Source organism: Telmatherina bonti (genome assembly GCF_933228915.1).
Source record: "Telmatherina bonti genome assembly, chromosome: 18".
NCBI lineage: Eukaryota > Metazoa > Chordata > Actinopteri > Atheriniformes > Telmatherinidae > Telmatherina > Telmatherina bonti.
Window position 1 is genome coordinate 31,666,653 of NC_136616.1, and position 27,943 is coordinate 31,694,595.

General features: G+C 41.7%; 1 protein-coding gene across 1 annotated transcript; it reads right to left on the reverse strand.

Annotated features, from left to right (window-relative positions):
• On the reverse strand, window positions 1–27,901 carry LOC306769279 (uncharacterized protein; the record flags this gene model as incomplete). Its single annotated transcript, XM_079257845.1, is given in 10 exon segments — window positions 1–1,650; window positions 4,422–4,723; window positions 4,785–4,929; window positions 7,830–9,422; window positions 21,562–21,768; window positions 21,978–22,060; window positions 22,440–22,496; window positions 23,731–23,809; window positions 26,310–27,115; window positions 27,118–27,901. Coding segments are annotated over 10 exon segments (5,706 nt in total).
• Window positions 27,902–27,943: the final 42 nt, after the last annotated feature.

The window sequence follows — 27,943 nt, forward strand, 5'->3', positions numbered from 1 at the left end:
TTACACTTTAATGAACTCAGCAGTGGATCCAGGCAGTAAAAACTTCAATCCAGCATGTAGTGGCTGAGTGAATGTGGTCTGGACTCTGTGGAGGAGAGTCATGGTTTCAGAGACGCTGTAGAAAGACAGAAAACCTGCTCTGTGATCCAGATACACTCCTACTCTGGAGGAAGGAGGACCTGAGACTTCAGTTTTATGTGTGTTGTAAAAAAATGTAAAACTGGTCTTTTCACAATGTAACGACCAAGATTTGTTGTTGAATCCAAATGTACATTCATCTGATTCTCCTTTTCTTTTGATGTTCTTGTAGGCGACTGATACATGAACTCCTCCTCCTCCCCACTCCACCTCCCAGTAACAGCGTCCAGTCAGACTCTCTCTGCTCAGAACCTGACACCATCCAGTGAATGTGTCTGGATGACTAGAATAAGATTGTTGTTTTTCCGTTAATGTTGCTTTTCTGTTTTCATCAGATAAAAACAGATATGTGTTTGCTGTGTTTGGATCCAATGTGATTTCTGTTGAATATTTCAGGAAGTCAGCTCTGCTCTTTGGTTGTGGTTCTGGTTCAGAAAGTAAAACATCCACATCAGTGAGTGCCAGTGAGATGTTTGTCCACGTCTCTGTCAGGATGTCCTGTAGTTTATCTCTGGTCTCTGACACAGCTGCTGCCACATCCTCAAAGTATCTGAGAGGACGAATATTGATGCTGGATGAGTGTGTAGACTGACTGAGTGCTGACAGTGAGGGGTAGTTGTGTAGAAACTGGCTGTGATCCTCTGTGTGTGAGAGCTGCTCCAGCTCGCCGTCTTTCCTCTTCAGCTCAGTGATCTCCTGCTCCAGCTTCTCCTGAAGCTCTTTGACTCGACTCACTTCAGTTTCCTGCTGGGATCTGATCTGCTGCTTCACATCAGAGCTTCTTTTCTGGATGAGACGGATCAGCTGAGTGAAGATCTTCTCACTGTCCTCCACTGCTTCATCAGCGGAGACATTGATGGCCTCCACCTCCTGTTGAAGCAGCTTCACATCTTTCTCTACGTCCTGGATTCTCTGCTGGATTTCTTGTTGACTCACCTCCAGCTCCTTCTGCTTCTCAGCTCTTTCTGCTGCAGCTGGAACTGTTTCATGATCTTTATGTTCATCCAATGAGCAGAGATAACAGATACTCTGCTGATCAGTACGACAGAAAATCTTCATCACCTCATCATGACGAGAACAGATGAGCTGCTGGAGATTCTTGGAGGGGTCCACCAGCTTGTGTTTCTGTAATGGTGGAACATAATAATGAGGCTGGAGGTGTTTCTCACAGTAAGAGGCTCGACATACCAGACAGGACTTGATGGCTTTCAGCTTCCTCTCAGTACAGACATCACAGGCCACATCTTCTGATCCAGTCTTCTTCAGCTCCTCCACTACCTCTGCTAACATGATGTTTTTCTCCAGGACAGGTCTCAGAAGCAATATTTTCCTGCACTGAGGACAGCTGTGGATTCCTCTCTGATCCTCTTCATCCCAGTGGGTTTTAATACAGTCCATACAGTAGCTGTGTCCACAGGGAATAGTCACAGGATCTTTCAGTAGATTCCCACAGATGGAACAAGAAAATTTTTCTGAATCCATCCAAACTCTTTTCTGAGCCATTTTACCTCTCTACAACAGTCAGTGCCTCAACAGTTTCACTTCTTTGCAAAGTAGTCTCAGAGCCAAACCAAAGTCCTCCTCTTCCTTGCTCTGATCTTCGGTAGTTTGACTTGTCAGCTCTGTTGTCAGATAAGTGGATCATGTGGGAGGAACCTAAAACCAGTCCAAGCTGAAGGGAGTGGCAGTTAGTGGTATTTTCATGCAGGTAAATGAAGCAGCTGCAGTAAACACAAAGCTTTTGTCACCTTCTTCAACTTCATGTTCATGTTGAATCAACAAATAGTTATTTATTTCTGCTTTTGAAAGAATAATAATATATTACATCATATTTATAGAAATAATAAAATCATTTTCGTAACCACTTAATCCAGTATAGGGGCATGAGAACACTGGAGCCTATCCCAGCAATCACTGGGTGAGAGGCAGATACACCCTGGCCACCAGTCCACCAAAGGGCCAACACAGGAGGACAAACAACCGTTCACGCTCACAATCATTCCTGGAAACAGTTTACAAGGATCAGTTACATGTAAATAACTTCTTTTGCGGCCAAATCTATTATCTAAGTTTAAAAGATGCAGTCGACTCTGTTTCAAACAGACTGAAACTTGGAATAATAAACATAAATTCAGAAAAAAGCCAGTGTTATTCAGTCTCCCCCTATAACTCCAGTTTAAGCGGATGACATGCTGAATGTTGCAGGTCTTGAGCTTTGCTGTGATATTGCATTTTGCTACCATCTAGTGTTTATCTGATGCTACTGCAGTTAAATAATCCAGAATATCTTGACATTAATGTCAACTTCATAAAAATAAAATTTCATAATTCTTCATTTTTTTTCATTCTCATGAGGAAAAAATGTGTCTGCAAAAGTAAAAATTCCAAACCTGCAACCTGTGAAGCTCCAGAAACAATACTTTGATCTAAAACTGGATGTTAAATGACCAAAATCTTTCTACTTTATTTGATATTGTTTTTGAATGTGTTTCTATCATCTTACTTGTTTTAAATCCAACCCACTCCACAAAATAACAAAATGAAAAAGATTCACCCCTCTGTCTTTGTATATATATATATATATATATATATATATATATATATATATATATATATATATATATATATATATATATATATATATACATATATATATATATATATATATATATATATACATATATATATATATATATATATATATATATATATATATATATATATATATATTGAAGCTGCAGTATTGGCAACAGAATCTGGCAGGTTTTTGCAATGCAGCGCTTTACCTGCCTCAGTTATTACACATTTACCAGTTTCCACATTCTATTAGAAAGATGGGTCTTTGCTGGTGATGAGACACTTTCATCTGTAAAAGATTACCAACATAACCGAATTAATTGCATTTGGATTTGTTTTATGTACTGTCAGAAATGAGGACCCATGTGGTGAAAATGTCGGCCACATGCACAAAACATGACAATGGAATCACCTCAGTATCTTTTTTGCACCTTTTCAATGGCAGTTTAATCATTTATTTCATTCATTCATAAAAAAAAAAAAATCTGAGATAACATTATTTTCTCGAACATAATTATTGGGGTGCTCAGCAGCATAGTGGTCAGCACAGGGTCCTTACAGCAAGAAGGTTGCTGGTTTGGGCCTTGGCTGGGAGGAGGTTTATACAGTGGCCTTTCTATGTGGAGTTTGCATGTTATCCACATGTATGCTTGGCTTCTCTTTGGGTACTCCGGCTTTCTCCCACCATCCAAAGACATATATTTACCTATTTACCTATTAGGTAAACTCTAAACTCTAAGTTGTTTGTCCTTCTCTGTTGGTCCTGTGATGGACTGGAAACCTGTCCAGGGTGTGCCTGCTTCTTGTCCAATACTGTTGGGATGATTGCCTGTGACTCTGTGCCTGAGAAAATGAATGAATGAACTTAAATATCACATGGATGGGTCTTTGGTGGTGATTAGAGTCTTAGATATGTCAAAGACCAGCAACAAAATTGATATGATGTCATCAGTAGTATTGACGTTGTTTTAAACATTTTCTCTGATGACTTTCTCTGATGGCCAAAACTACCCCTTGGAACCCTATTAAAACTACTTACATCTGACTGTTATTACAGTTTGAAGTCATTCATTCTTTATTGTCAGCATTTCATTTAGAAAAGGTAGTGATATTGGATATTTTTTCTGGATTCCATTTGATTTAACTGGTTTTTCATGACAAAATTATGCAGGAAATCCTGATGTGTTTGACAGTCATATTGTGGAATCATTGGACCACTAGGTGGTGCTAAGACAGATTTCTTTGCATGTGTGTTTGAAATTATTTCTGATTATCAAAAAGTAAATTTATATGTTGATGGAAAATTATAATTTTCCACATACAAATAGACAAAAACATATGTTGGTGTTTCCTGGTGGTCTCACAGCTCCATAACCTGACTGACAAAAATACCAGGTAATATTGTTATAGCAAACACTCTTGGAGCAACTTAGACACATCCTCAGTGTTGTATTACAGGTTCATTGGGTGTTTCGGTTTCACAACAGACACCCTCGCCTAGGTGACCCAACCAGGGTTGATCAAGCCCCAGCTTGTGTCTAAGTAGCCTGTAGCCACGGGTCCCCCCCACTTGATACGCAGCCATCTCGACACATTCTCTGCTGCGTCTGTGATGTTTTTGATGGCTTTCTTCTTCTGCAGCCAATTTACTACTAACAACTTGAGGGCCCTAATGAAGACTGGCCAGCAAACCCTTTGCACCTGACCTCAATGGGGTTACACTGGGTCCTCCGTCCCCTACTCCAATATTTGCTTGCCAGCTCCTCATAGTTGGCCCTCTTGCTCTCAAAGGCCTCTTCCATCCTGTCTTCCCAGGGCACAATCAGCTCCAGCAAGAACACTTGTTTTGTTGTTTCAGTCACCAGAACTATGTCTGGCCAGAGTGTGGTCTCAATGATGTTCTCTGGGAACTTGGGCTGTCTCCCTCGGTCAACCTTCAGCTGACAATCCCAAGCTGATGCCAAGTCCCCATGATTGGCTCTGGTGCTGCTGTGGCTTCTCCCCAGCCCTAAAAAAGGCAAAGACTTGCTTTGTTGGGTTTTGGCATTTGCTGGTGGAAATCCCTTCACTGATGATCTTTGATATGACCTGTAGAACTTGGTAGTGCGCTCCGGCAATATTGCACCTCTTCAAGTGCTCGTGGGCAACAGCACAGAATGTGCTCCATCTATCCAGCTTTCTGGAAGAGGGGCACAGTGGAGACTCAGCCAGGCCCTAGCAAAAGAAAGGACTTTGAAAGGACTTGGGAGTACATCTTACACTGACTGAACTTTAACTGGTGTGACTCAAATCTTCATAACTCTGTCCAGGATATCCTCCCTTCAACTACCTCTTCCCATCGGGTCCATGCATCCTGCTGCTGCCAACCTACTATCTGACTGCAGCAGGCTTCCTCCACCCCTGACCAAACCTCCTCTTGGATCAGCTGTTGCCTCTCCTTTCCTGGGGACTGATTGTATTAAGGCCTTGGAATGCTTCCTAGACCTGCCCGTCCAGATGCCACTCTTCCCACCAGCTCATGGTGTTATAGCAGTGCTTCAGCTTGACTAACTGCCTGATGGGCATTCCACTTTCTGCCGGTTCTCACTTCAATGCCTGCTGAGGAGACATTGTTTTTGCTGGAGTCCTCATTCAGCAGCACCTCCATCGCTCAGGTAACCATAAACTATTCCATCAGACTACTGAAGGGAGGTTTAAGCTTGTTGTTCTTCTCATACAAGGCAATGCTGCTGAGGCTTTGTGGTAAGTCTAACCACTTCCAGAGGAACAAGTGACATGCCTCTTAAAGCACTCTATGGTGGTCATTTTCACATCATAGACCATCAGCGGTCTCATAGCCCAGACTTGTCCACCACTGTTTATCAGGTTTCCAATGACTATGATGTTGTTTGGAACATTGCGGCATCCTTCGAGGTATCATCATAGCTCTTTCCCAGGCTCTTTGCTGGCTTCTCTCTCATAGATGGAATCTGAACGCCTCCTATTGAGAAGCAAAACTGGTCTGACACCTTACCGTTTCTCACAACCAGGGACCTGGACTTGGCTGACTTAAAGTCCATCCATGCCAAGCTGATAAGACACTTCCAAATACTGGAGTTGGTGAGGGGGCCTTAACATTCCACCTTTGCTGACTTCACCAACATATTCATGGCTAAGGAAAACAACGTTCGTATTTCTGTAATAATGCCCTTCTCCAGCCAATGAAATGCAGATGTTACTGTTCCAGTGGTAACTCTCAACTGAAAAGGCTGTAATTGTCCAATATGAGGTCCCTAATCTTGGCTGGAATGTGGCGTCGTTCAAGTGAGGTTTCCACCAGCCTGTGTGGAATAGATCCAAAGGCATTGGAGAGATCGAGCCAGAAGACTGCCAAGTCTACTTTCCCTTCTCATGGCTCCTGGATCAGCTGGGTGACAACTCCTGTATGCTTGATGCATCCTGGAAACCGTTGGTACACCTCCTTTCTGCACAGAGGTTCGAAATAGATGTTCTTCAAGAGGAACTCTGTCATGCGCCGGCTGAATAATAGTTTTCCCCCAACACTGAAGAGTGAGATGATCCTGAGATCCACCTCTCCTGACTTCGCCAACATATTCATGGCTAAGAAAAACAATGTTATCTGTGATAATGCCCTTCTCCTGCCGATGAAATGCAGATGTTACCGTTCCAGTGGTAACTCTCAAACTGAAATGGCTGAGAGTTACCAGCCAAGATTAGGGACCTCCAATATGAGGTCCCTAATCTTGGCTGGAATGTGTTGTCATTCAAGTGAGGTTTCCACCAGCTTGTGTGTAATAGATCAGTAGGCACTGGCAAGATCGAGCCAGAAGACTGTCAGGTCTCCTTCACTTTCATGTGCCTCCTGGATCAGCTGGGTGACAACTTCTGTATGCTAAATGCATCCTGGAAACTTTTGTACACCTCCTTTCTGCTCAGAGGTGTTGATGTAGGTGTTCCTCAAGAGGAACAACATAATGCACCGCCTAACAACTCTGAAAAATGTTTTGCCTTGGACACGGAGGAGTGAGATGATCCTGAAATGTTCAATGAACCTCAGCTTTCCTCTTTTGGAATCCAGACACCCTCTGCACCACTCCACTGCTAAGCCACCTTCTCCCTTGTCCAGATGATCTTTAGGATTGACCATAGTCGACGTAAGAATTTTGGACATCTCATATAAACGACGTATGGCACTCCGCTGGGACCTGGGGCTGAGTTGTTTCTAGCAGCTTTCACGACCTCCACAACTTCTTTCCAAGTTGGCTCTCTGATGTTAAATGCTGAGGTGGGTTCTGATGGGTTTATCAAGGTTCTGAACGGGCAAAGATGATTTTTTTTCTTGCACTGTCTCTGTAGGTGGTGCTGAGGTACTTGTTCACCTCATCTTCTATTCAGTTAAAGTGGCTGCTTCTTTTCTGCCCAAGGATCTTCTTTGTGAAGCTGAAGGGGTTTCAGATGAAGGTTGCATGTTTCCTAGACCTGAAGACCACCATGAAAACAGGATGGAAAACAGGAGCTGAATCATGTTGAAGCAGATCGTTGAGAACCTTCTTGGTTCTGGTTCTGCTTGACGTTTCCTCCTGTATGAAATTACCTCTTTGGATTGGGATCAGAGGATAACTAAAATACCTCTAATACAGATGATAATATTCTGGTTGTACTTGATAACAACTGAACATGAAAGTGAAAAAATACTTAAAAACAAAAAATATGTTGTCAATTTACTGATAAATTTTATTTTATTTTTCCACCAGAACATTGGTTGAAATGATATAATTACACTTAATTAAAATAACTGTATCCAACTAAACATATGTTTATTTAAAACAGGCCAGAATAATGTTCCAGAGATAAGAGTCTCATTGAGTCAGAGTAAAATAAAAGCTGTCCATGTTTACACTGTTTTATTTTGATAAACTTCAAATCTAAATGAAAAAAAGTCTGACACAACTTTCTAATGTGATTCATTTTCACAAAACTTTACAATATTTTAGATGTTATGACTCTTAAAAAATCGTAAAGAATAATAAATAATCTTAAAAGTAAAAACATCATGATGTTCAAACAAGACCAAACACAACCTGCATAAAGCTGCAGCAGTTTCTAATTTACACTTTAATGAACTGAGCAGTGGATCCATAGTTGAAAAATGAAACTCCAGCATGTAGCGGCTGAGTGAATGTGGTCTGGACTCTGTGGAGGAGAGTCATGGTTTCAGAGACGCTGTAGAAAGACAGAAAACCTGCTCTGTGATCCAGATACACTCCTACTCTGGAGGAAGGAGGACCTGAGACATCAGTTTGTTCTGTGTTGTGATAAAATGTGTAATTAGTTGTGTCACATCGTAGCGACCAAGATTTCTTGTTCCACCCAAACAAAGATTTATCGGAGTCTTCTTTTCTGTTGATATTCTTGTAGGAGACTGCTACATAAACTGCTCCTCCTCTCCACTCCACCTCCCAGTAACAACGTCCAGTCAGATTATCTTTGCTGAGGACCTGACAACAATAAAAGCGTCTGTCTGGATGACTAGAATATGACTGTGCCTCCTCCATTAATGTTACTTTTCTGTTTCCATCAGATAGTAGCAGATGTTTGTTTGCTGTGTTTGGATCCAGTGTGATTTCTGTTGAGCATTGTAGGAAGTCAGCTCTGCTCTTTGGTTGTGGTTCTGGTTCAGACAGTAAAACATCCACATCAGTGAGTGCCAGTGAGATGTTTGTCCATGTCTCTGTCAGGATGTCCTGTAGTTTATCTCTGGTCTCTGACACAGCTGCTGTCACATCCTCAAAGTATCTGAGAGGACGAATATTGATGCTGGATGAGTGTGTAGACTGACTGAGTGCTGACAGTGAGGGGTAGTTGTGTAGAAACTGGCTGTGATCCTCTGTGTGTGAGAGCTGCTCCAGCTCGCCGTCTTTCCTCTTCAGCTCAGTGATCTCCTGCTCCAGCTTCTCCTGAAGCTCTTTGACTCGACTCACTTCAGTTTCCTGCTGGGATCTGATCTGCTGCTTCACATCAGAGCTTCTTTTCTGGATGAGACGGATCAGTTGAGTGAAGATCTTCTCACTGTCCTCCACTGCTTTATCAGCGGAGACATTGATGGCCTCCACCTCCTGTTGAAGCAGCTTCACATCTTTCTCTCCGTCCTGGATTCTCTGCTGGATTTCTTGTTGACTCACCTCCAGCTCCTTCTGCTTCTCAGCTCTTTCTGCTGCAGCTGGAACTGTTTCATGATCTTTATGTTCATCCAATGAGCAGAGATAACAGATACTCTGCTGATCAGTACGACAGAAAATCTTCATCACCTCATCATGACGAGAACAGATGAGCTGCTGGAGATTCTTGGAGGGGTCCACCAGCTTGTGTTTCTTCAACTGAGCCACATGATAATGAGGTTGGAGGTGTTTCTCACAGTAAGAAACCAAACAAACCAGACAGGACTTGATGGCTTTCAGCTTCCTCCCAGTACAGACATCACAGGCCACATCTTCAGGTCCAGCATAGCAGTGATCAGCTGGAGCAGCTTGGAGTCCAGTCTTCTTCATCTCCTCCACTAACTCTGCTAACATGATGTTTTTCTCCAGGACAGGTCTCGTAATGAAAGTTTTCCTGCACTGAGGACAGCTGTGGATTCCTCTCTGATCCTCTCCATCCCAGTGGGTTTTAATACAGTCCATAGAGTAGCTGTGTCCACAGGGAATAGTCTGTGAGGACACTTCCTCCAACAATGTCAAGAGTCAAAACAACTTCCTTTTACTGGTTTTCAGTTGTTTACTTGTCAGCTTTCTGTTTGCAGCCCAGAATTTAAACCAATCTCTCAACTGTTTGAACAGCGAATGAGGAAGAACCACAAAATAGACAGACCGAGTCAAAATATGTGCTGGAGAGAAGGGAGGAGTTTGTTTCTTCCAGGAAATGAAGCAGGTTGCATTATATCATTCCTTCAGTGTCATTTTTTCTATTTTTAATTGTTTGCTGGGAACCACATTTCAATATTTACTATTTGCTTTCAGAGATGCTGTAGGAAGACAGAAAACCTGCTCTGTGATCCAGATACACTCCTACTCTGGAGGATGAAATGATCGGAGAAAGGACCCAAAAGCAGCACAAGAGATCTGGGCAGGTTAACAGTTTTTATTTTAGCCACTTGGTGAGGTTCGGTGCTGGAGTTGAACTCTGGTTCCCAATGAGCAGAGCAGAGCAGAGCAACTTTCCTCTGGGCCGACAGAGTAGACACCTAGCACAACAAGGTGAGTGAAGATCCACAACTCACGGTTGGGGGTCCTCCAGGACAGAAACCCAGTAACCACTGGGGAGCAGGCTCCAAGGGCAAGGCAGGAAGCGGAAGTCGGGGACGGATCAGGTCGGTAACGGGCAGGCAATTGTGGTCGGAGTGCTGGAAGGTCAGGCATGAGAGCAATGAACTGATTAGGGGTGTGGCAAGCAGCAATGTTGGAGGAAGCAAGGCTGATTGTGACAGAGGAAGGAGGACCTGAGACATCAGTTTGGACTTTGTTGTGATAAAATCTGTAATCATTTGGATCACAACGTTATAACTAAGATTTGTTGTTGAATCCAAACGTACATTCATCTGATTCTCCTTCTTTTCTGTTATTGTAGGCGACTGCTAAATAAGGTCCTCCTCTCCACTCCACCTCCCAGTGACATAATCCAGTCAGACTCTCTCTGCTCAGAACATGCCACCATCCACTGAGTTTGCCTGGATGACTAGAATAAGACTATTGAATTTTCATAAATGTTGCTTTCATGTTTCCATCAGATAAAAACAGATGTGTGTTTGCTGTGTTTGGATCCAGTGTGATTTCTCTTGAATATTTCAGGAAGTCAGCTCTGCTCTTTGGTTCTGGTTCAGACAGTAAAACATCCACATCAGTGAGACTTTTGTCCATGTCTCTGTCAGGACGTCCTGTAGTTTATCTCTGGTTTCTGACACAGCTGCTGTCACATCCTCAAAGAGGATCCTGAGAGGACGAATATTGATGCAGGATGAGTGTGTAGACTGACTGAGTGCTGACAGTGAGGGGTAGTTGTGTAGAAACTGGTTGTGATCCTCTGTGGATCCTTCAGCAGATGCAAACAAATGAAAGAAGAAAATATTTCTGAATTTATCTGAACTCCTTTTTTTGCCACTTCATGTCTAAAAAAAACAGTCTCAACAGTTTCACTTTGAAAAACAAGTCTCAGAGCCAAACCAAAGTCCTGCTCTTCTTCATTCTGATTTCCAGTAGTTTGGCCTATTCAGCTCTGTTTGGAGCACAGAGATTATACCAAACCTTCAACTGGCAGATATGTGGATCATGGGGGAGAAACCTAAAACCAGTCCAACTGAAAGGAGTGGTAGTCAGTGGTGTTTTCATGCAGGTAAATGAAGCAGTTGCATTAAACATGAAGCTTTTCTTACCTGCTTCAACTTCATGTTTATTCTCTTTGCATCTTCATCTGTTGCAGAAAGGGATTACATTTTTCTGCATCTTTAATCCTCTTCTTCCAAGAAACAATCACTTCTTTGTGCTTTCATTTTTACTTTTGAAAGAAAAAAATACATTTATATTTCTATTCGTTTATTTATTCGTTAATTCATTTTCCTAGCTGCTTAATCCAATGAAGGGTCGCGGGGAAGCAGGAGCCTATTGTCAGGGCAAAAGGCAGGGTACACCCTGGACAGCTTGCCAGTCCATTGCAGGGCCACACAGAGACAAACAACCACTCACACTCACACTCACTCCTAGGGGCAATTTAGAGTAACCAGTTAACCTAACATGCATGTCTTTGGATGGTAGGAGGAAGCCAGAGTTCCCGGACAGAACCCATGCAGAGTATACACGGGGAGAACATGCAAACTCAACGCAGAAAGGCCACTGTCCAAATCCTGCTCCAAATACAAGACAAATACGGTCATTTTTTTAAAGCAATATATGTTGAATTCGATGATTTATTGTGTGTAATACAACTGTAAACTTTTTAAGTTTCATTGTAATGGAATTTAATGTGTATTCCTACATTTTTCATGCTGTGAAAATGTTAGTGTCATTGATAAGGGGGTTTTGGACTATGTAAGTGCCCAACTTCTTCCAAAACCCTTTTCGAACTTAAGAAGCTCATTTTATTTGTTGTTTGTTGAAACAAATATTTGTTCTATTAAAAGTCCTTTTTTTAGTTTGAAAAAAAAAAAACGTGTCTGTTTATGCTTAAAACTTTTAAATGTTTTTCGGATAAATCATTTCTTCTGGCTGAATCAGACTGAACCTGAGTGAAAAATGCTTTGTCTTCCTGCATCTGAGCACCATAATGCTTTTAATCACGCAGCAACATCAGTCAAATAAGGTGATAGTTGTCTCAAAATATCTTCATTTGCCTTGGAAATCTTTACAAAAACATGTAAGTAAAGACACTTACTGACTCATCAGTATGATTTATTATTTTTTTAAATGTTTTTCTTTTGAGTATTGATGTTCAGGTTTAGTTTTGATTGTATATTTCCTCTTGCAATGAAGATATGAATGCACACTGTACAATCACGATTTTTAGAAGTATTGATATATATTTCCGTTTTGATTAAATTGTGGCATAAACAAAGGACATTGTATTGGCATAAAAAACTTTGGGATCACTCATCCCTAGCTTTTGGCATCCATTTGCTTTGCTCGTGTTAACTGATCTTTAAAACATCTCCATTATCTTACTGACCTACCGCATATGAGTGAAAACTGATAAAAATGAATCGTTTACTCTGTGGGTGAATGTTAGTACCAGGCCAATTAGTTGCACCAATATAGAGGCTGCCATTTATCACCGATTCTGTTCATAACTCATATGGACAGAATTTCTAGGTGCAGCTGAGGTGTTGAGAGGATCGGGCTTGGTGGCCTCAGGATCGGGTCTCTGCTTTTTGCGGATGACGTGGTCCTGTTGGCTTCATCTGGCTGTAATCTCCAGCTCTCGCTTGAGAGATTCGCAGCTGAGAGTGAAGTGGCTGGGATAAGAATCAGCATCTCCAAATCTGAGACCATGGTCCTCAGGTGAAATAGGGTGGATTGCCCTCTCCGGGTCGGGAGTGAGGTCCTGCCTCAAGTGGAGGAGTTTAAATATCTTGGGGTCTTGTTCACCAGTGAGGGAAGGATGGAGCATGAGATCGACAGATGGATCGCTGCGGTGTCTGCAGTAATGTGGACTCTGTGCTGGTCTGTCATGGTGAAGAAGGAGCTGAGCCAGAAGGTGAAGCTCTCGATATACCAGTCGATTTACGGTCCTACCCTCACCTATGGTGTTGCGCTGTGGGTCGTGACCAAAAGAATGAGATCCTGTACACAGGGAGCTGAAATGAGTTCCCTCCACACGGTGGCCAGGCTCTCCCTTAGAGATAGGGTGAGAAGCTTGGTCATCCGGGAGGGGCTCAGAGTAGAGCCGCTGCTCCTTTGCATCGAGAGTAGCCAGTTGAGGTGGCTCGGGCATCTGGTCAGTATGTCTCCTGGATGCCTCCCTGGTGAGGTGTTCCGGGCACATCCCTCTGGGAGGACCCAGGACACGCTGGAGAGATTTTATCTCTTGGCTGGCCTAGGAACACCTTGGGATACCCCTCGCAGAGTTGGCAAATGTGGTTCCCAGACAAGTGAGGTCACAGCTTGCCAAGTCCGTGAGTGGAGGGATGACAGTCAGAGTGTGTTGATTGATGTATTATGGTGTTGATTGATTAATTGTGGTGGGCCTTTATAAAACCTACCTGGCGGCTTGCTGAAAATTTCACCAGTACCTTGACATCCACATTTAACAAAGACAAAGTTTGATAACAACCACAAGCAATTGGATCCTTGTTCTTTTTAGGAAAAAGAGATATGGAAACCTGGATGAGGGTGGGTGGCAACTTGCCAAATTCCAACTATTTGTGATATACATGAATAAGAAGTGGGGCAAATATGTCACAAAAAACAAAAAAAAATAAATAAATAAAAAACTGCGGATAGCCTTCTGGACCTAGAGCTATATTATTTTGCGTAACTTTAACTGCGCAGATTGTTTCGCCTACATTTAATGGAGAATCCAGAATGCTATTCTATTTTATTTTACAGTCATTTAGCAGATGCTTTTATTGAAAGCGACTTACATATGAGTGAGAACAACATAAGCACGAAATCAAACAGTAGAGGACATCATGGACTAGTGGCTAGTGGACTGTCCAGTTGGACGCAGATCCTTCCATGAAGTGCTACAGGCTTTTTTTTACTTTTTTTTTTTATTTTTTTATTACTCCCTTCCCACACCATAAAGGCACCTATGTTATAATACAAAGAAATAATACCATAAAGTTTGTTGCAAAGAACTGGGCTAAGTTCTCCAACTTTCCAATAAATATGGTTATACTAAGTGTTGAAGTGCTCCTTGAAGAGCTGAGTCTTCAGCTTGCACTAAAAAGTAGACAAAGTTTGGGAGTTTTGGGAGATCATTCCACCATCGTGGCACAACAGAGGAAAAGAGCCTGGCTAGTGATTTAGTCCCATGTTGTGGTGGTAACATGAGGCGTCTTTCACTGGTGGAACGTAGCTGTCGAGAGGGAGTGTAGGTCTGGATTAGGGAGTGAAGATAGACGGGAGCCGTTTGAGTTATGGTTTTGTAAGCCAGAGGCAAAGCTTTAAATTTGATGCGTGCTGTGACCGGAAGCCAGTGAAGAGGGATTTGCAGCGGAGTGACATGAGCTTGTTTGGGTTGGTTTAAAACCAGACACGCTGCGGTATTCTGGATCATCTGCAGAGGTTTAACAGAGCACGCAGGCAGACCTGCCAGTAGGGAATTGCAGTAATTGATGAATATTGGCAGAAATGAGATTTTTCTGCCTAAACTAGGATGCTGATGTGTAAGTTAGAATGCTATTAAATCTGTTCAAACTGTGTGTAAGTAGGTTTAAAAGTATAGTTTCAAAAGGAAAAGCATTTGTAAAATTATTGTCATGTTTTACAAACCAGGGCATTTTCTTAGCACAATGCTGCCACCTACAGACCACTTTGGGTATAGCTTTCATTTAAAAAAAGCTTTATTGAAAGAGGGAAACGTTCACAGTGACAATGGAGAAGCTAGTTTTACATGTCTGTCAGGAGTGTGTTCTCTCACTGTTTGCTCAACATTTGTATCTTCGGTAAGTTTTGTCACCATGTTCAGCTTGATAAATGTTAAATTCTATATATTGTTTGCTGTTTGTAAAATGGGCTTCATGTTAGTTATACTTCTGATTGAATGCTAGCTCAGCCACGTGCTGTTCTTTCAGCATCACGTTAGCCTTGTACAAAGTGTAGATTGTTGTACTAAATTTACACAAAGTATTTTATATTTTTATTTCCTCAATTTCAGACTTTCTTGGGATGATTCAACCTGTGGACAGCTGCAATAAGTCTCCAGATTCTTGACATGAGGAGTTTAGCTGCAAACGGCGCACCATCAAGATTGCACACTGAATGCATCCAGAACCAAACAAGGATCAATAGTAGGTGTTTATAAATAATCCAAATGGTGATCCAAATCACTGGAATCTGCAGGAGATTCTGGTTTATTTAATATGAAGGAGATCCAGGGTTTGAGAAAAATCCTACAATAACAGTGTTTAATTTGGGGAATCTGGCAAGAGGTGTGTTTGGTGTTTCAGCTGGTGTGGAAGGAAATGACCTGCTTTTCTGCCATATTTATAATCATTTACATAAGGTTGTAATATCAATAAAACACACACACACACACACACACACACACACACACACAAAGCCTGTCCCTGCATCCAACTGGACAGTCCACTAGCACCTTCCTACGATGTCCCCTACTGTTTGATTTTGTGCTTGTGTTGTTCTCACTCATATGTAAGTCGCTTTGGATAAAACTGTCTTCTAAATGAGAATAGCATAGCATAGAATAGAATAGAATAGAATAGAATAGAATAGAATAGAATAGAATAGAATAGAATAGAATAGAATAGAATAGAATGTGTTCTGCTTGTCTAGCTGAGAGAAGATCAAATTCAGCCTGAAAGGAGATTTTTGTTCATACAAGTCTGGGGTAGGATTGGGGGTCTGAGAATGGAATCCACAAGTTTAGTTTTTTAAGACTTATTGTATTTTGGTTCATTTAGCAGAGTATGAAATAATTAGACCTCTAAGACAGTTCCAGATTAAAGAGTGTGAGGTAGAGTCTGCTTTATTAAACATAAGAAAGATAAAAATGGTAGAGGTCATGATCCGAGAGAATTAAATCTACAAGGAAGACGAGGTTTACAATGGAAAGACAAGGCTGTATGAAGACTGAGGGCAGTTTGGTCGCCTTTAATTATTGCATGATATTCAGCTGAGGACATGTTAAAGAGAAGGTTAACATGAATGAAAAAAGTCAGTTCATAAATAAGTAATTTACATGATAGAAAAAGGACATCTCTTTCACATGGGAACACTGGAAGCTCCATGGATCAGCAAAACCATTCTGCAACATAAAGTCCAACATTGATCAGGACATAGCAGAGGGAGAAGTTGTTTTCAAGGTAGAAGAGTCTAACAGTGGCTCCATCACACGATTAAAGTCACCACCAAATATTAGCAGATGTGTGCTGGGTAGACTAGTCAACAATCTACTTGCAAAACCTGGATCATCAAAGCTTTGACCATACACATTAACAAGAAATTCATGTGTTTAAAAAGTAAGTCTGTAACAATCAGATACCTCCAGTTAGGATCAGAAATAGTATGAGAAGTTATAAACTGTATCTGCTTATGACTTACATAAATAAATCCTTTACTTGGAATTAAAGGTTAAATAAAAAAAACTTGGTTCTTTCTTTCATCTGTAGTACCATCATATGATTACTAGATGGCAGTAACACACAATGTATGTTGTGATGGTGGAGGTTTACAGATCTGCAATTAATCTCCTGTTTCACTTCGAGTCACTTGGATTGAAAAGCAATTAAAAAAAACAGCATAAAATATTACTAAGGAACAAATCTCAAACTTTTATATTTCTGAAAAATACCTGACAATGTGAAAAGAAAAATAATTTTGATGTAACCTGCTTCATTTCTTAAAATAACCAAACTCCTCCCTTCTCTCCAGCACAGAGTTCAGCTCTGAAAATATAGTTCCTGATCTCTTTAACTGATCTAACTCTTTAGGGCTTGGTCTAACGTCTGGGCTGCAAACAAAGGGCTGGCCAGTTAAACTACTGAAGATGAGTATGAGGAAGTTGTTTTGGCTTTGACATTGTAGGAAGAATCGGTGAGAGATAACAGCAAAGATATCACATGGATTCTATCAACATTTCTTGTCCCATCTGTCTGGATCTTCTGAAAGATCCGGTGACTATTCCCTGTGGACACAGCTACTGTATGGACTGTATTAAAACCCACTGGGATGGAGAGGATCAGAGAGGAATCCACAGCTGTCCTCAGTGCAGGAAAACTTTCATACCGAGACCTGTCCTGGAGAAAAACATCAAGTTAGTGGAGGAGATGAAGAAGACTGGACTCCAAGCTGCTCCAGGTGATCACTGCTATGCTGGACCTGAAGATGTGGCCTGTGATGTCTGTACTGGGAGGAAGCTGAAAGCCAGCAAGTCCTGTCTGGTTTGTTTGGTTTCTTACTGTAAGAAACATCTCCAACGTCATTATGAATCATCTACTTTTAAAAAACATAAACTAGTTGATGCTTCCATTAATCTCCAGCAGCTCATCTGTTCTCGTCATGATGAGGTGATGAAGATTTTCTGTCGTACTGATCAGCAGAGTATCTGTTATCTCTGCTTATTGGATGAACATAAAGGTCATGAAACAGTCTCAGCTGCAGCAGAAAGAGCTGAGAAGCAGAAGGAGCTGGAGGTGAGTCGACAAGAAATCCAGCAGAGAATCCAGGACGGAGAGAAAGATGTGAAGCTGCTTCAACAGGAGGTGGAGGCCATCAATGTCTCCGCTGATAAAGCAGTGATAAAGCAGATCAGATCCCAGCAGGAAACTGAAGTGAGTCGAGTCAAAGAGCTTCAGGAGAAGCTGGAGCAGGAGATCACTGAGCTGAAGAGGAAAGACGGCGAGCTGGAGCAGCTCTCACACACAGAGGATCACAGCCAGTTTCTACACAACTACCCCTCATCAGTCAGTCTACACACTCATCCTGCATCAATATTCGTCCTCTCAGATACTTTGAGGATGTGATATCAGCTGTGTCAGACCAGAGATAAACTACAGGACATCCTGACAGAGACATGGACAAACATCTCACTGGCACTCACTGATGTGGAGTTTTTACTGCCGGAATCACAATCAAAGAGCAGAGCTGGGTTGTTAAAATATTCAAGAGAAATCACTCTGGATCCAAACACAGCAAACACTCATCTACTTTTATCTGATCAGAACAGAAAGGTAACAGTTATGAAGCAACGATATTATTCTCATCATCCAGACAGATTCACCTCTTATTATCAGGTCCTGAGCAGAGATAGACTGGCTGGGCGTTGTTACTGGGAGGTGGAGTGGAGAGGAGGAGAAGTTTGTATAGCAGTCGCCTACAAGAACATCAGCAGAGTGGGAAACTCAAATGAATATGTCTTCGGACGGAGCAATAAATCCTGGTCATTATGTTGTGACAAACACATTACATTTTTCAGCACAACAAAGTCCAAACTGAAGTCTCAGGTCCTCCTTCCTCCAGAGTAGGAGTGTATCTGGATCACAGAGCAGGTTTTCTGTCCTTTTACAGCATCTCTGAAACCATGACTCTCCTCCACAGAGTCCAGACCACATTCACTCAGCTGCTTCATGCTGGAGTTTGGTTAGGATTAGAAACCATTGCTGAATTCAAGGTAAAGTTTTGTTGTTTTTTTTTTTTTAATAGTTACATGTTTCCATGTGCTGTATGAGACCCAAAAATTAGAAAATTCTGTCCCCTTCTCACATTTAATTAACCCACTTTATGTATGTATGCTCAAACGGATGAGTCTTAGATCTTTCCCTTTGTGACCTCATGAAGAGAAATAAACCTGCCCCCAGCTAGCTCAGACTGCCCTTTGAAATCACAGACAGGCACCAGCATCTCTCCGAGAGGGGCATGGAGTGGGTGGACACAGACACCACTCATGAACATTCAGAGGTTCAGAAAAAGCCTGTTCTTTGTTAAAGCTCACGAAAGCAACTTTTGGAAAAGCTCAAATTAAAGACGAAAGCTGAATTTTGGGTGAAACGCTTCAAACAGAATTGTAAAAAAAAAAAAAAAAAAAAAAAAAAAAGTATAATGTGGTATTTTTAATGGTTTAATCATGTTAAGTTAACTGTATCTTATTTGATACAGTTTCTCAGACTTTTTGCATCACTTTGTTACCAATGTACTTTCTATAAGAGGATTTTTACTTTAAGTTCTCAGCCATATCTCATCTCATATCCTTAGAGAAAACAGGAAATACTCTAATCTGAGCAGACAAGGATTATATGTGGAGTTCCCCAAGCCTCCATACTGGGGCCTTTTCTGTGTAACATATGCATGCTCCGCTGGCACAGGTCATAAAGAACAGCATTAGTTACCATAGCAAAGCAGACGACACTGTTCTATATTACAATGTCCCTGTGAGACTGAGGCCTTGTACGGGCTCTCGGTAAATTTGTTGAGGAGATTAATGACTGGACGTGTCCAAACTTTATTGAGTATAACAGAACTGTGGTCTTAAGATCTTCATTCTATTCTTGTAAAAACCACCAACCAGGCCAGAAATTTGGATGAGTGATGGAATCTGGATCAGAGATATCTTGTATCCGGATGAACCTATCAGACCCCTGAGGTTATCTGGATCTGGTTTTTATCAGTTCCAGAGTCAGAAGCAGACCTGGAGAAGCTGCATTCAGCTTCTAAGCTCCACATGTCTAGAAGAAACTCCCAGAAAGCATCAGATATGCTGGAACATCCAGTGAAAGACCTTCCTGTTCTCATCTGCATGGAAATAGTTTTTATTTAAAAGTCCAAATCCGATCAGTTTCTTTTCAGATGGAATTTTTAAACTTGATCATGTTTTGTCAAATGGTCTCTCTTTTGGTTTTCGTTTCAAATGATGCTACTTGTTTTCTAATGTTTCAGTGTATCTCTAAAGCACTGTTGTTGTATTGTACTGTACATATAAAGTTTGACAACCCATCTAAATGTGTCAATGTTAGATGTCCATCATTATCACTATTAAAGTGCTAAATTTGACAACATTGTTCTGAAATGATGCTATACAAATAAAGCTGATTTAAATTTTATTGCACTAAAAATGTTAAGTTTCAAGTCAAATAGGAAAAATAAAACGGCAAAGATTCAGAGCTATAATCTGCTTTGAAAATGTCTCAAAGAACAGAAAACAGATCAAACTCACTGCTGCATTTTATTGAGTCAATAATAATCTGTTCAATCCACCGAAATAAAACACTAATAACCAGAATGATCAAATATTCAAAACTGAACATCTGAAGTTGTATTAATAAATGTATGGGCCAGTTGATGCAAATCTGTACTAGACAGGTGTGTAGGGTGTGTGTTAGACTGGGAAAGAAAACAATTTTAGATCACTTTACTGAGAACACGTTAACATGCAGCATTTGTTTTAAGCATGTATTGGAAAAGGAACAGCTGAAAAATAAATCTGCTTTTTACTGCAACTGGCAGTGTCTGGACAATGATACCATCTACAGCAGTGTCAGCTAAAATTCAGGATCTAAACATTCCAGTGGCTTCAGGTCCTGGCTTTAGCCCCTTCTAATAAATTAAAGTGAAGAGGTTTTTACTTTGAAGCAAAGTTACTGCAGACGCGAGGCCACTCTTTCATTTTTACCACTTTCTTTCAAACCTTGTGATTTGACATAAATTTTAATGAAAAAAACAAAGTTTTTGAATATCTTGGTGTCTCCTGGTGGTCTCATAGCTCCATAATTGTCAAAAATACCAGTTAATGCCAATCTTTAATGCTAATGTCATCACAAAACCTGCAAGCTTTAGTTTGCCGGGGACCGCATTTCCCCTGCAGAGCTTCAAAGAAGCAGATGAGGAAAGTTCTTAGAGATTGTCGTGGAATTTATCCGATGAGAAATAAATCTAGAAATCTACTGTTTTTTGTTCAATTTATTGACCATGTACAGATGTTGCGAGTGAGAGATCTCAAGAGCTCTGCCCCTGCTCAGGGTGTTACAGTGTTCTTTAAGCATACACAAACAACCTTTGTCTGGCAGCACTAGTCAAAACAACTGCACGCTTGAAGATAACAACAGTCAAAGCTGAAACAGGCCTTGAACAGAACACTGTTTTATGCATGAATCTACAAAAGCAAGCTGACTGAACTACTCTAACTATGCAGAATATATATCTTGTACTACATAAGAGAAACTTAATAAAGGAGTAACATTAAAACTACACCATACGCATAAATCCCACCACATTTCCCCCTTTTGATCCTTTCAGGATCAGCACAAAAAAATCTATTCCCGAACACAACAAAGCCATAAAATAACACTAACTACCCAAAGAGATAAAGGAAACTAAAACATTAGAATGGTCACACCCGGCAGGGTTGAAGAACATTCGTCATAAAACACCCTGTAAGGAAAAAACAATCACATCAGCGTCAGAATCAGAACTACCATCACTATTAAAACAGAAGGGAAAAGGATCAGAGAGAGGCAGATCTGAAGTAGGAAGTAGGTTATAAACAAGTTGAGGAATGCGCTGACCTAAGGCAGCATCAATCAGCCTAAGCAGCAGAGCCCTGATACACGGGATCCGCACAAAAGCAGCAAAGCAGAGAAGGATGCAACATATGCCAGAACTGATGCAGCGGAGGTCCGATACTTACCAAACCCATCAAACCAGCCAACCAAAAGGGGGCATCAATGCCAGAGTGCACAGCCATCTTACTACTAAGGGACCTAAGGGCATCCATAGCACAAGTGAGCTTCCCCATAGGGGCAGTGTTGTTAGGAATGTACGTGCAACATTGCGCCCCAAACAGAGAGCAGACACCCCCTCGCTCAGCCAAGATCATGTCCAACGCCATCCTATTCTGGAAAGCAATCAGAGAGGTCACCTTGAGCTGTTCATGGACCACCTGCTGGCCATCGCAAGTGAAATTGGATAATCTCTGAACATTAAAATGAATGTAATTGATTCGTCGATATTTTTATTTAAAGTGCACAACAAACAAATTGATGATTCAAAACCCGCGGCAATCTGGTTCTCCAGCTTGTATTGATCAGGAACACCCCAAGGAACCCCAATAGCATTTATGTAAGTTGGATCATCTGTGTCATCAGGAAGAATAGAGTGCCTGGCCCAAGCGACTGGAGAAGGGGAGACTGAAGGGAAACCCAGGAAGACAGTAGTTGGTAAGAGAAGGGTGACTGGAGCACAAACACCAGCCCATTGGGCTGGCAGCACACTTCTAAGAACCGGACCAATACCACCAAAGGGAGTACTCTGGGGAGTAACACATCATTGCCATCTTCTGCCTCTCATCAGCCTCACAGACGGTTCCTGGAGATGCTGCTGGTTCTCCTGCTGGTTGGTCCCCAGCTGCCCTCCTGACATCTTCATCATCATCTGGCTCCAGAAGGTCACCGTTGCTCATGCAGATGTTGTAGAGGACAGTGGATGTACTTTATCTCCTTCCAGAGCCTTTAGGAAGACGGACCTCCACCTGGTCTTTAGGATCCTGAAAGACCTCTCCACACACACCTGGCTTCTGACTGGCAGCAGTTGAAGCAAGCTTGCAGGTGGTTTTAGGCAGGCTGCCTGAGGAGCATCATGAGGAAGATGGACTGCGACAAGCAGGGGGAGATTTAATAAAGGATTAAATAAAAGGTTTCAATAACAACTTTGCTGCATCCCTGTGTCTGAGCATCTTCTTTACAGCATTGCATTCCCTACATTATCATTTATAATCTGTTTCCCATTGCCAAATGTGCACAGTATCAGAGTAAACACCAATTAAAACAGACGTGTTTTAATGTAAAGGACATTTTTTACACTGAAAATGTCTTTGCATATTTAAAAGCTGTTTTATTAGTGTTTTGATTTGCACTTAATTATACTAAAAAGCATGTGAGAGACATGCAAAGACATGTCAGTCTGATGTTGCTTTGTCTAGTTAACTGAGATAAGTCACTATAGTGTAGGCCATAATTTATGATGATATGATACATTAAGTTATGTTTGCTGGATTTGTTCATTTATTTATTACTACTTCCTAAAAAGAATTTAGAGGGACTAACTGTCCCTGAAACGGAAAGTCAATAATGAAGCTGGCAATAGGTACGCACTCTGGACACGTATGCAGGCAGGTCATACACATTAAAAATAAATAAATATATGTACCAACTCATGTTCAGCCAATCGGAGGAGGATGCTTCATCACCTTTAATGCGATGTAGTTTCATGAGAGTAGCAAATTCATTCTCTTAATTTAGCGTTTTGTTTTACTTTTGGCGGCAGAAGAATTGTGGTCAAATGCGAGTTTGTCCCTACCGGTAAGTGCACTATGTCCAGTGTTCCATTTGGGACAGCACTTGCTCATTGTAGTGCGCACTACAGAAGAAAGTGCGTAGTGCGCACTACGCACTACATTCCAGTGCACTAACTGGTCTTATATTTCGGTTATGTCCTCCTAAAAGTCTACTCACAGGACTTCGTTTAGTAACCTGATCTCGCACTCACAGGACTTCGTTTTGGAACCTGATCTCGTAGTACTACTCACAGGGCTTCTTTTTGGAACCTGATCTCATACTTACAGGACTTTGTTTTGGAACCTGATCTCATAGAGTCTGTCTGTCTCTGTCTGTCTGTCTCTATTTGTCTATTTGTCAAAGTCAGTCCTGGGGAAAAGGAGCGCAACCACCATGATTATGAAAACAGTCAACAATTTTATAAGCACTCTTTCAGTTTGATTCACAATAAGAATCACTCAGTCTATAATATTATATCCAAAAAATTTTCAATCAAATTATAATTTGGAAAATATAGTTCTCACCAGATAAATCCACAGGTGGGTTGAGATCCCGCCGTGATCGACCGAAACCGTTGACTATGGCCCTCGTCACTCTCAAGGCCTACACGAGGTTTTTAGGATGAATCTATTTGGATTCAGGTGGCCAGCAAGACCCTGAGATATTTAAATTTCTCCACTTGGGGCAGGACCTCACTTCCGACCTGGAGAGGACAATCCACTTATTCCGGCTGAGGACCATGGTCTCAGATTTGGAGCCGCTTAACACTCTGCTGCAAATTGATCAAGTGAGAGCTAAAGATCACAACCTGATGAAGCAAACAGAACCATGTCATCTGCAAATAGCAGAGATCCATTCCTGAGGTCACCAAACCGGATCTCCTCAACACCTTGATTGCACCTAGAAATTCTGACCATAAAAGTTATTAACAGAATCGGGATAAAGGGCAGCATTGGCAGAGGCCAACCCTCACTGAAAACAAATCCAATTTACTGTGGAGCAAGCTCTGACACTTGTTGTACAGGGACCGGGCAGCCCGTACAAGGAGTATCCTCCTCAGGAGTCCCTGGTGGACACAGTCAAATGCTTTCTCCAGGTCCACAAAGCACATGTAGATGGGTTGGGCAAACTCCCATGTCCCCTCCAGGACCCCAAAGAGGGTATAGAGCTGGTCCACTGTTCCACGACCAGAACGAAAACCACACTGCTCTTCCTCAATCCAATGTTCGACTTTCTGACAGACCCCCATGGGTCCCCAGGACAGCTGTATAGACCTTACCAGGGAGGCTGAGGAGTGTGATTCCCTTGTAATTGGAGCACATTCTCCGGTTCCTCTTCTTGAAAAGGAGGATCACCATCCCAGTCTGCCAGTCGACAGGCACTGGCCCCACAGCATCCAGAGCCTAAAGGAACTCCAGGCGGATCTCATCCACCCTCGGGGCCTTGCCACCAAGGAGATTTTTAACCACCTCAGTGACCTCAGCCCCGGAGATAGGAGAGTCCACCCCTGAGTCCCCCAGCTCTGCTTCCTCACCGGTAGATGTGTTGGTAGGATTGAATAGGTCTTCAAAGTATTCCTTCCACCGACCAACAACATCCTGGGTTGAGGTCAGCAGCTCCCGATCTCCACTGTACAAGTTTTGTACGGAGCACTGCTTTCCCCTCCTGAGTCGCCGGATGGTGAACCAGAATCACCTCGAAGCTGTCCAGAAGTCATTCTCCATGGCCTCCATGAACTCCTCCCATTCCTGAGTTTTTGCCTTGGTGACAGCCGCATCCCAATTACTCCCCTCCAGGTCTCACCATAATTGTCTATGTAAGTGTAGAAGAATTGATTAATTCCTCTAATCAGAAGGGGTTTTAAGAGTGGAAGAATTACCCCGCACTTAATACAGACCTGGAAATTCTCTTTTCCCGTTCCTGTTTACAGCTGGTACCGAAGCACAGATCGAAAGACTCGCTTTTTTTTTTTTTTTTAACGTATGTACAGATTATCGCAAGGATCGCAACACGGAGAAACACGCATACCTGCTTTTCGTCCCTCTTCTTATCCCCCCGCAATACACACGTCCTCCTTCCTTCTTGCTAACAATAAACGAAGATACAATAAACACACTCATGACTGATGGTATGTTGTTTATCTCAGAGGCTGGCAGCCTACACCAGTTTTATCTGGCCTGTGTACTCTTCCAAATGTTCATCTTAACCTTAAATGTTTTTTATGCTGCGTGACCTCAAATAACTACATAAGCATTGAGCATTGATGATTACATTCTGGTTGTACTTAATAATAACTGAACATGAAGATACAAAAAAAGTACAAGAATGTGTTGTGAATTTAATTAAATTTAATTTTCTTTTTCAACCAAAACATTGTGTGTAAATACAAAGGTACCGTTTTTTCACATATTTAATTCCCACTCTTGAAATTTACGCAACATCTGATGTCCAAAAGCCACAAATCAATGAAAAGATGCAAGTTTAAAGGAAAAAAAAAACAAATTTGTTCATGAAACTTAATCACACAAACATGTATTTATTTTAGGATAAAATCCAAAACCATCACCTTTATCATCCCTATTGATAATATAAATCATCAGTTTGTTGACACATTAAATCAGTAAAATCTGCTAAATGATTCTTGTTCAATGATTTCTTGAACAGATTCACTTCATCCAGATAATCAGTGAGTCTGACTCAGAATATCAGCTATGTACAATAAAATAATGACTCATGTCCTGATTGATGAGATGGAAACAGTAATGATCATCATCTCTACGGCCACGTGAACAACAATGACACTTGATCTGATAAACCAGTCAATGTAAAAAAAAAATAAGTTAAGGTAAATAAAATGCTGATGAGCAGTGAAAGCCTCCATAGCTGAACAGATAAAGGAAGGAGCCACATAAACCCAAACATCAACAAAATGACAAACAATAAGACATCAGAGAAGCATCCAGAAAGTGTGACTGGCAGCTGAAGAAATGACTCAACATTGATCGGAACTAAAATACACATTTTAACCATCTGAACCTTAAATGATTTCTGTCTATTTGGGTTCGATGAATTCAGCAGTGGATTCAGGAACTAAAAGCAAAACTCCAGCATGTAGCGGCTGAGTGAATGTTGTGTGGACTCTGTGGAGGAGAGTCATGGTTTCAGAGACGCTGTAGAAAGACAGAAAACCTGCTCTGTGATCCAGATACACTCCTACTCTGGAGGAAGGAGGACCTGAGAATGGAGTTTGGACGTTATTGTGCTGAAAAATGTAATGTGATTTGTCACAATATAATGACCAAGATTTGTCATTGAATCCAAATAAACATTCATCTGAAGCTTCTGAACTGCTGATGTTTTTGTAGGCGACTGCTACATAAATTCTTTCCCCTGTGCACTCCACCTCCCAGTAACAACGTCCAGTCAGACTCTCTCTGCTCAGGACCTGATGCCAATAACCAAATCTGTTTGGGTGACTGGAATGAGACTGTTCCTCCTCCATTAATGTTACTTTCCTGTCTCCATCAGATAATAACAGATATGTGTGAGCTGTGTTTGGATCCAGTGTGATTTCTGTTGCACAGGTTAAAAATTCAGCTCTGCTTTTTGGTTCTGGTTGAGGCAGTAAAAACTCCACATCATTCAGTGCAAGTGAGACTTTTCTCAGTTTCTCCGTCAGGATGTCCTGTAGTTTATCTCTGGTCTCTGACACAGCTGCTGTCACATCCTCAAAGTATCTTAGAGGACGAATATTGATGCTGGATGAGTGTGTAGACTGACTGAGTGCTGACAGTGAGGGGTAGTTGTGTAGAAACTGGCTGTGATCCTCTGTGTGTGAGAGCTGCTCCAGCTCGCCGTCTTTCCTCTTCAGCTCAGTGATCTCCTGCTCCAGCTTCTCCTGAAGCTCTTGACTCGACTCACTTCAGTTTCCTGCTGGGATCTGATCTGCTGCTTCACATCAGAGCTTCTTTTCTGGATGAAACGGATCAACTGAGTGAAGATCTTCTCACTGTCCTCCACTGCTTTATCAGCGGAGACATTGATGGCCTCCACCTCCTGTTGAAGCAGCTTCACATCTTTCTCTCCGTCCTGGATTCTCTGCTGGATTTCTTGTCGACTCACCTCCAGCTCCTTCTGCTTCTCAGCTCTTTCTGCTGCTGCTGGAACCATTTCATGACCTTTATGTTCATCCATTGAGCGGAGATAACAGATGGTCTGCTGATCAGTACGACAGAAAATCTTCTTTAGCTCGTCATGATGAGAACAGATGAGCTGCTGGAGATTCTTGGAAGCTTCAACTAGTTTATGTGTTTTAAAAGTAAAAGATTCATGATGAGGTTGGAGGTGTTTCTTACAGTAAGAGGCTCCACAGTCCAGACAGGACTTGCTGGCTTTCAGCTTCCTCCCAGTACAGACATCACAGGCCACATCTTCAGGTCCAGCATAGCAGTGAGCTGCTTGGAGTCCAGTCTTCTTCATCTCCTCCACTAACTCTGCTAACATGATGTTTTTCTCCAGGACAGGTCTCAACATGAACGTTTTCCTGCACTGAGGACAGCTGTGGATTCCTCTCTGATCCTCTCCATCCCAGTGGGTTTTAATACAGTCCATACAGTAGCTGTGTCCACAGGGAATAGTCACCGGATCCTTTAGGAGATCCAGACAGATGGAACAAGATAATTTTGCAAAATCCATCTGATATTTTGCTGTTAGTTTCTTACTACTTTACAAGAGTCC